The sequence below is a fragment of the Nicotiana sylvestris genome, chromosome 12, assembly GCF_000393655.2.
Source record: "Nicotiana sylvestris chromosome 12, ASM39365v2, whole genome shotgun sequence".
In the NCBI taxonomy this organism is placed as follows: domain Eukaryota; kingdom Viridiplantae; phylum Streptophyta; class Magnoliopsida; order Solanales; family Solanaceae; genus Nicotiana; species Nicotiana sylvestris.
In genome coordinates this window covers 151,008,475-151,018,928 of record NC_091068.1, presented here as the reverse complement: position 1 = coordinate 151,018,928, position 10,454 = coordinate 151,008,475, and the positions used below count along the sequence as shown (strand labels likewise).

The 10,454-nt window shown below is 34.7% G+C and overlaps 1 protein-coding gene across 1 annotated transcript; it reads right to left on the bottom strand.

The window, feature by feature from the left end:
* Positions 1-8,432: 8,432 nt before the first annotated feature.
* Positions 8,433-9,696, bottom strand: LOC104229398 (transcription repressor OFP1-like). Its single transcript, XM_009782043.2, has one exon. It carries the CDS (start codon positions 9,594-9,596, stop codon positions 8,565-8,567), a length of 1,032 nt encoding a protein of 343 aa, XP_009780345.1. The 5' UTR covers positions 9,597-9,696; the 3' UTR covers positions 8,433-8,564.
* Positions 9,697-10,454: the final 758 nt, after the last annotated feature.

Sequence of the window (10,454 nt, the reverse complement as noted above, 5' to 3'; positions counted from 1 at the left end):
GGGGTAAATAAGCAGGGGTTCAATTAAGGAAACAATCTTGAGGAATCAGTAAGTATCACAGTTAATCAAATAATGTAAGAAACTAAATAAGGTCGCAAATAAAGGAATAATCAAGAATCGGCCCCTAGGTTTTTACGAAGCAAATCAGTGAATCAGGAATCTAAAATAATACTGATTTAAAGGAGAATAATATATGTTTCCACAAATACACAAATAGGCTAGGTATAAACACACAGAATCAGTCGAGAAATCGAGTTAGAAACCTTAATAGAGGCATACTAGGGTAAAAATCACAAGACGTTTAAATTAGACTAAAGAGAAATCATGAGAATCAAAGCATAGAACGAAACAGTGCACAGGTAACACGGTCAAACTCAGAATCAAAGCAAAAATGTCAAAAATTGGGGTTTTAGCATAAATCAACTAGGGCTAAGGGAAACTCAACATAAATCGACCAAAAATCATATAAGAACAGAAGGTTAAACATTCAAAGTCAGAAAACGTTTGGAGAAAAGGATTTCCAGGAAACCCTAGCTTTTTAAAAAAAATGGAAATTCTCTCGAAAACCAGAAGATTTTTATGAAAAACATGTGAAATAGGTCTGATTCTTCTCAGATCTGAAGATTAAAGACAAAATTTAGGGTTTTCAGAAGAAAATCAGAGATGAGAACATAGACTTAGGAACCCACGGATTTAAGACGAAATAAGAAATTCTTACTCAAAATCGAACCACAACAGCCTGAAACAGGCAAGAAAGACCCAAATGTGTAAGCAGACTAGCCCTGGTCCATTGAGAATCTTCTCTAGGACCTTAGAGATGGAAGTAACCAGCATAGAAGAGACCATTAGAGGCCTGGGGTAGTGAAAACCCACCATGAACGGCAGTAGGTGAGTAACGGCGGGGGGCATTAGGGTTAGGTCTCAGAGAGACGGAGAAGAAGAGGAATTTAGGGACGGCGGATGTAACAAAATGACTAGGTTAGGGGGGTCGTTTGAATTAAAAAGGTAAGAAAGGATGAGGGTCGTTGATCTCAGAGATCAACGGCCGGGATTGAAAGGGGTCTGGGTCAGGTTATATTTAATTAGGGTTGGGTTAATGGGTTGTTTGGTTTGGGATCTGGGAATTGGGCTAGGGATTTGGGTGTTTGGGCCATTAATTTGGTCCGAAATTTTGGCTTATTTTGGGCCAGCCCTTGAAACCCTTGAAAATAATTAAAATAAATTACTAAAACTTCTAATAAATGGTAAAAATAATATTTATGCTGTAAAACTATTTTAAATAATAACTCGATATTATAAAAAATATAAAAATGATACTTTGATATAAATAATATAATAAACGCAATTACTTGTAGAATACGGGCCATTATTGCAAAATTAGTTAAATAGCTTAACAATGATAATGCAATTATAAAAATAGGATAAAAATATTTGAAACATGTATTATGAATCAAATAATAATTTTTGGGATAATTAAGTCATCACAAAGTAATTTAAAGGATAATTTCTAGATATTTATATAATTTTAAATATAAGAAAAATTAATTTGAAGCTCTAAACATTATGGAAAATTATAGAAAATGCTTGTATAGGTTTGTAGACTAAATGATGATACAAATATTCTATTTTGGAAGTATATATGTATATAAAAAATATGAGGGCAAAATTGGAGTATCAACAGCCATCATCATCATCTTCGTCTTTGGTACAAAGACTTGCCGCAACAGTCGAAGTCAAGACTGTGGCATTGGTCTGAGACCTCTGAACCTTGGGTTTCTTTGATTTTGGAGACTCGACCAACGCCTCCTTCTTCCTCAAGCCCTTGTCGGGTTTCGAGGCTTTTTCTTCACCAGGAGGAGGCGGTCTCATCGACATGCCGTCCTCGAGGCCTGCATAGGCATGATATATTAAACTTACCACCACAAAGAATACTCATGAGAAACTTGGTAATGACAACAACGAAAGCATACCGTGATTCTTGGCCTGCCACCGCATTTTGGCCAAATCACGCCAAACACGCTCGTTGTATGGAAAAGCAGAGTCTAATAGTTTGATCTATCCCAAAAGGTTCTGAACTGTGCCAGGGAACCAAACGGTGGCTACATAATCAAAAGAAGATCGTTTCAGAAGAAGGAGACGGGGCAATAAAATGTGCTCGATGTAGGGACACTTACGCTTCATGTTCCATTCCTCCGGGAATGGCATCCTATCAGCAGGGATGATGTTTGAGGTTCTTACTCTGATAAACCGACTCATCCATCTCCGGTCTTTGTCCTCATCGATGCTTGCAAAGAATGTCTTAGTGAATTGATGGTGAAGCTTGATTAAACCTCCTCGGAAGAGGCGGGGGCTGTACAATCTGATCAAGTGGTTGAGGGTGAAGGTCATTCCCTTGATCCGATTGGAGAAATATCTGATCATGTAAGCAATCCTCCAAACAAAAGTATAGATCTGACCAAGTGTCACTCGGTACGGATGACAAAAGTCAAGAATTGCCGGACATATCGGTGGGGAAGAAGAATCTACAGGGCCTAGGGTGAAGGGGTATGTGTATACACTGAGGAAGCCAGCTTTGTATGTTACTATGCTTTCCTCAGCTTTGGAGATCTCTACTTGCACTACCTCCCCCCATCAGCAGTCTATTTTTACTCTCTTTGTATTGGTCACCACACTAATGTACCGAGACATGGGCTCGCATCAGTCCGGTGTAGAAAGGGGGTTTTCAATGGTAAAATCAGAGACCGTATCGAAGTGGCCAGGGATACATTGCTCAATACTTGGAGTTGTTTTTGGTTTTCCCTTTTACGGGCGCAATGAAGAAGTGGTGCCCTCTTTCTGAGGTACCATTTTGGAGGTTTTAGCCATAACTATAACAAAGTTTCTAAGAAAGAAAATGAAGAGGCAAGCACAGAAAGGAGATGAATGCAGAAGATGGTAACTTAGCTCTGAAAACTTGAAGATATTGTAAAAGTATGAATGGAAAACAGTTGAGGTATTTATAAAAGTCGTTTGGGAAACGTTTGAGAAACAGAAGAGTCAAACCAATAACAGTTCGTGGGCTTATCGATAATCGTGCTGACAGTGACCTCTGCGTAGCCTTTGAGTCGTGTCATTTAATGCTCTGACAGACTGACTTCATGATGGAAGTATCGAAGAGGTAAGAATTCAAGACCGTTTCTTATCATTTTTACTCTAAGAAACGCGGGGACTATTTGTATACGGCTAAAATCGAAGAGTCCGATTTTATGATCATTATGACGCTCCATGGCCCGTCTCCAGAACCCTCGAGGTACAGCTCGAGGTTCGACCCCGAAGGTTCCCTATGTTCGACCTTGGGCAGTGCAAATCGGTGGATATGATGTACAAGCGGGAGATTCCCAAGGCATGTGGTTAGAGTTGACCGGGTCTACAAGAATAGTACAAGTCCGTACCGTGACATTAAATAGGTGTACCAGTCGCATATCTTTGTAATAAATGCACTTGTACTAAGTTGGGATTCCCTCTCCTATATAAAGGGGACCCTTATCATTTTGTAAGGCACATGATATTCAATACAAGAACAAGAACATTCTCTACTCTTCAACTTGAACATATTTTATTGTCGCCCCTTTAATTTTATTGCTTACATTTATTGTGCTTTACTGATTGTTCTTCATTTATTGCTCATCATTGATCATAAATAGTCATCATCAAGGTCCTTAGAACTGTTAGTTCTTCGTCGATCATTCTCAGTCTGACACTTTAGCTCGACCTCGAGGCCCAGCGCAGTCCAGCTCGAGACGCCGATTCACGGCCACTCGGTTTGCATAACATATTGTCCCCAAACTCTTATCTCATTTTCTTGACTCACACTTAGCATCTATCACTAACAACTAGCATTAAAATAAATTATGTATTTTTAAAACCATAAATTTAAATTTAATTGTAATTACCATTTTCAATGTAACAAAATTTATAATCACTTTGACAGATTGAAGAGTTGTTGGAATTATGAAAATGGTATATAGGTGCAGATCACTTTTCAATGTCACGGGAGGTAATAAGCATGAAAAAAATGAAGGGCTAATCGAGATGTGATCTTTTATTTCGTATACATTATTTCATGAATAAGTTAATAAAAAAGTTTTAGTTGTGTCGAACTTCTAATATGTGTGCGTGATATGAAAGATCTTCGCCTAAGTTGATGCTGCCTCTAAGGAAAGTATAAGTCAGATAATTAGGGGGTGTTAATTAACCATGGTATGAGAGGCTGTTTTAGTTAAATAAATATTGACCATTAGATTTTAAGAAGGGACAGGTGTCATAAAATTTAAGTTACACTGGAAGAACTTGATGGATGGTGTACAGGAGGTGAGCCGGATCCAATTAATTTCTCTTAGCAACACCCAAAAAAAAAGCACAACCGATCAATAGGCAAGCAACAAAGTAATTATTCTTGTTTTCCTTTTGTTACTTGGGGTGTGTTTGGTATAACGGAAAATGTTTTCCGTGGAAAATATTTTTTTGAAAAATAAGTAGTAATTTTATTTATTTTTCGGTGTTTGGTACATAAATTAAGGAAAATGACTTCTCAAGAGTATTCATAAATAATTTAGATATAATAAACATGAAACCATAAACTTTCAAACCAACAACCTTCCGAACCCACAAATCTCATAAACTTTCGAACCGCTAAACTTTCGAAACCACGAAATTTCGAACCCGCAAACTTTATAATTTCTAAACCTGTAAACTTCCAAACACATAAACCTCCAAACTCATAATTTTGGAACTTGTAAACTTTTTAACCTTTAAACCATTAAATAAAAAAATTAAAACTAAAAAATATATTTAAAAAATATTTTTTTTTCGGGAGGGGAGGGGAGTAAAACGAAAAAAAAAAATAGAAATTTAAATTACAAAAAAAAAGTAATTTTTTTCCTTTTTTTGTGCGGGGGGGGGGGGGGGGGAGTGGGTGATGGGTGGTGCAGAAAAACAAAAAAAATAGAAATTATTGCAAAAAAAAAAAATTAGGTAAAAGTATAATTTTTTTGCGGGGAATGGGTAGTAGGGTGGGTTGTAACGAAAAAACTGAAATTTGAAAAAAAAAGGCTTTTTTGAATAGAGGGGGTGGGGAGGGTTGGTGAGGGTGGGAAAGGTTGAGAAAGAGTTTTGGAAAATATTTTTCCTTCTCTTTATAAGGAAAACATTTTCCTCCAATGGGAGAAAAATAAGTTCATAAGAAAAATATTTTTCAAAACATTTAAGCCAACCAAACATGAAAAAATTGAAAAATATTTTTCGAAAAATATTTTCCTTCACACCAAACACACTCTTAAAGTGAGGACGTAATCTGGATAAAATCCCTCTCTTAAATTATGTTTTTTCAAATAAAAGAACTTTTGGGATCACATATTTGGGTTTAATCTAAGTTTTTCCATATTAAAGTTTATACATAGAAAATCCCTTAAATAATCTACAGTCTTCCTCTATAACAATATTTCATTATATATAACGGTCAAATTTTTTTTGAAATTAATTTTTTATATTATGTTATAACATATATTTTCATAAACATTATTTTACTATATCAGCCAAAAAATATTGAAATAAACAATATTGTGATAAAGAGATTTGACTATAATTTCAAATGGGGATTTTAGTCGTCTGTGAAAAAATAAATGCGTATTTATATGATAACTACTCCCTTCGGTCCACAATAAGTGATCAATTTGCTTTGGGCACACTCATTAAGGAAATACTGAAATCTAGACAAAAATAGTTAATGTGACTAAACTACCCTTAATTAAATGTTGCAGCATAGTTATAGTAGCACTTCTTAAATGTGAGGAGTAAATGACTTTTTTGGGATACGTACAAAAGGGTAATTTTGGAAAAATAAATTAAATTTTTTTTTTTGATTATATAAATGGACACTTATTTTGGACCAAAATAAAAAAAGCAAATTGGTCACTTATTGTGGACCAGAGGGAATATATAGTTGCGATTTTTATAGGGAGAAATTCAAAAATAGCCAGATTTACAACTGGTCGTTTAAAAATAGCCCAGTTTCAAAAGTAATCGAAATTTAGCCACTTTTCATGTAAAGATAAATCTGAACGAAAATACTGTTCAAAACCCGAAAAATACGCCAGTATATTATGTTGGAGTTCCAGCATAAGTATACTTGAACTCCAGCATATTATACTGGAGTTCCAGAATAAGTATGCTGGAACTCCAACATAATATGATGGAGTTCCAGCATAAGTACACTAGAACTCCAACATAATATACTGGAGTTCCAGCAAGTATACCGGTCCAGCATAATATACTGGAGTTTGGAGCACCGGTGCTCCAGTCTCCAGTATATTATACTGGAGCTAGCAAAGTATACCGGTCCAGCATAATATGCTGGAGTTCATACACAAGTGCACCAAACTCCAGTATATTATGCTGGACCGGTCTCTGTTACAGCAAAATAGTGGCTATTTTTCATTGATTTGGTAAATCTGGCTATTTTTGAATGACCAGTCTGAAAACTGACTATACCGTGCTATTTTTACATTTTTATAAAATGTAAATTAAATAATTTTTATACCATTAGTACATATGTAGAACTTAAAACACTTTTTTTAGTTAGCCGTTGGAACACATTTTGCAATCCCTCAACAGAAGCTTGCTGTAAATGCTTATACATATTTATCTAAATTAAATATAAAACTCTAGATATAGCTTTTTAGGTTTAAAAAATGGACACAAACTTTTGTAACTTTCGAAGCAACTTTTGCTTCTGTACTCAAACTCCTCTTCTTAACTTTAGACGAAATGCAGAAATTGGAAAAGCTTCTTTAAGCCCATGCGGACTCACAGTACATAAAATTTGAAAACTTGTATTTATAAACAAATGAAAGATACAGAAACTTACATAGAATTGTTTAAATCCTTCTCTCAGTAGCCTTTCTGTCTATATTTACCTTTTGCATGTATTATGCTATGTGAGGAGTGAATTAAAGCTAGCTGAAGATAGTGTCAGAGCAAAACCTATAAGATTCTGAGGTAGAAAATACGTTAGAAACTGAAAACTTGTCCTAAAAGGGTATCTTCTTTTGGTCCTGTAGCTAGAGATTGAGAATGAAAAAATGTCGGTGAGTTAGGACTAATAGGTGTGAGGTCCTTTTCCTGTAGATATAAATTACAAATCAGTAGTGATGGATAAGAATTGTGGTGAACTGCACGATGATGTATCTGTAGTTGGAGGAGTGAGTGAATGATATATATATATATTTAATTCATCTTTATGGACATAGTAAACTGTAGCTTCACTGCTTTGGTGAACTAATAATGCCCGTTGCCTTGTAAGTCCTATAAAATTACCAGTACCTAATGTAATACATGTACACCTTCAATGCTAGAAATGAAAGATGATGTTATCATAGCATAAACTTTTTATATAAGCATTTATTTTGATACAGTAGGGAAGCCTCGGAACAACCGTTAAGTTGTCTTCATATGATCTATAGGTCACAGGTTCGAGCCGTGTAATTAGTCACGGATGCTTGTATTAGGGTAGAATGCCTACATCACACCTCATTTGCGGCCCTTCCCTGGACCTTGCGAGAACGCAGAATACCTTGTGCACTGGGCAGGCATCATTTATTCTGATATACTCCATCAGATCCGCTCCTATATATGTGAATTTGAATAATAGATATGAAGTTTGAGACTTTTAAAACTTATGTTAAGCATTTCGTAACATTTATGTGGCTATAAAAGCTTTTCATTAAAGATAAAACGAGAAGCGTAAAGTTAATTATTTTTAAATATAAATATGTCATTCTTTTTTAAATGAACTAATAAGAAAATAGTATAAATATAAACAGAAAATAAAAGAATATAAAAAAGAGACCAAGAGACATAATAGTGAAATATTCAATAAGTGATCATATACTAGAGCAAATAATCAAATTAAAATTTCGGCGAAGGTGCGTTTGTTTTGGCGTAAGACTTTTACCTCCATTACCAGCAGACAACACGTACTAATCCATTCATGTACAAGAGCACGTCATAGTCAGACAGATTATATTGTTACAAGATTGGATTTTGTACCTTTGTTTGTTTTCTTCATTCCACGTTCAAACTCATTGGCTCAAAGTGAGAACTCTAATTAACAATGGAGGAACGACGTTATGAATTTTTTACTATAATACACATCATAACTATGAGAAAAGGAAAGAATACATTCATATTTACTTTAGCCTTGAAAGGGAGCCTTAGACATAACTGCCATGTCATCTTTAGGTCACGGATTTTAGCCTTGAAACAGTTTCTTGCAGAAATATAGGGTAAGATTGCGTACAATAAACTCTTGTTGTTCAGCCAAGAACGTAAGCACCTTGCTTGAAGCGGTATCACGTGACACCGCTTTATCGGAATTTTTTGCAATTTGTATGTATAAATAAAATTAAAATATTGGATAAAAATATAAAAAGTGATACCACTTGTTGTTACATTAATTTATTCATTCGTTCACTTTTTCAAATATTGACATACCTTATAAAAATTCCAGCATACTCGTCTTTTTATATTTACTTTAGCCGAATATCAGTGATGTCAAACCAAATTTGCTTGAACACTTTAATGATAAGATCATGATACTCATCTGAATTCAAAGAAAGATAACAAGCAAGAAGTTCTTCCAAATCCTTTGAAGTCCTTATATTATTTTCCATTATCATCTCCACCATTGACTCTCTAAAATCTTTCTGTGGATTTTTAGATGATTTCACCACTGCAAAACTTTCTGAAACACTACTACTACTCCTTCTTCTTGAACTAACACTCTTTCTGCTAACTCCTTGAATTTTCTTGCTGTTTGTTATTTTTGGAGAGTTTGTTCTTAGCTTCACACCAGTTGTTGAACTCACTGACACTCTTCTCACCGTAGAAATCCTCTGTTTTTCATCCTTTTCTTGGGCCGAACCGTTGAACTTTTCGGGTTTGGTTATGATTGGGGGAAGGTCAATTTTGGAAATAGACGTAAACCCATGATCATAATTGAGAGAATCTTTGTTCATTTCATTAACTCTGCAACCACAAGATGGTGAAAGTGAAATTATGGGGTCTAATGTTTCAGAAGAAGAAGATGAGGGGGCATTAGGTGAATTTGGATAATCTTCAGGGGTGGAATCAGGTTTAGTCCAAACTGATTCAAGAGAAGCACGGCAACTGCAACTAGCTGAAACAGAAGAAGTGACAATTTTAGGAGAATTAATTCTTCTCCTTGTAGTGCTACGCCTTTTCTTTGAAAAATTAATATTATTGTCAGAGAGTTTTGGGTTGTTTGAGGAAGGATTTTGGGAAAATATTTCATGGTTATTATTTGTTGGACTAAGGTTTCTTGAAATGTAATATGATTTTCTTGGGTAAGTAGTGATGTGGGGTTGTTTTATTTTTTGGTCTGATTGAAGATTTGATGCTGAGAATGATGATGTTGAAGAAATTGAGGTGGTGTGGTTATGCCCTTTGCTTTTGTTGCTGCTGATTTTGCTCATGTCCTTGAGCTTGTAAAACCAAGCATTTGGCATCATATCTGATAATCTAAACCTATAATTTCCCATGATGAGTAAAAAGAGCTGCTTGTGTTTGTGTGTTTTCTCTCTGTATTTTGAGGGGTAATGACTAAAGAAGTGGGAAATATTGGAGTTAGTAAAGGTGGATAAATAGAGAGGAGGAAAGGGAATTTGGGGTGGGGGGAGGGGGGCCAGGAGGAAGAAAAATGAGTCATAAAGTGAATAAAAGGGATAGAGCAAGTTACACATTTGCCCTATTTTGTACATATATATGTGTACGGGAAAAAATGTATATTTTTAGCCGTTCTAAAAATAATATGCATATATATATATATATATATATATATGAAAAAATATACATATTTTAAATACTTTTCGGCTAGCGAATGTAATTAGTTTTATCCTATATATTGTATATATGTATATTATATATAAGAAAAAAATATACATATTTTAAATACTTTTCGACTAGCGAATGTAATTAGTTTTATCCGGGCCAATTTTATATTTTGCCAAAAAAAGAAAGAAGGATAAAGCAATGGCTTTTCCAAGTTGGTATTTTATTTGAGCCTAATGGTCTAATCATCATCATAAAGTTAAAGAAATTGCATTCCATTATCATTATGTTTGACAGTTTTGAGTTTTAAATGTAGCAAAACAGTAGCATTTATTGACTTATGTGAGTGTCATACTCCTATTATGCGACTTTTCAGGCCATGAGATGACGCTCAAATTGGCATAAAGATTGTGATTCTCTTGCCTTATTTGAGGGTTAGAAACTTGAGATATTATTAATTTGGGTAATGGTTTTCTGGCCACTCAAACTTGTAAGGTTTTTGAAAGTCGATATACGAACTTTGAATTTTTCTATTTGAACACTCAAACTTGACAAAGTGAGTACTAATA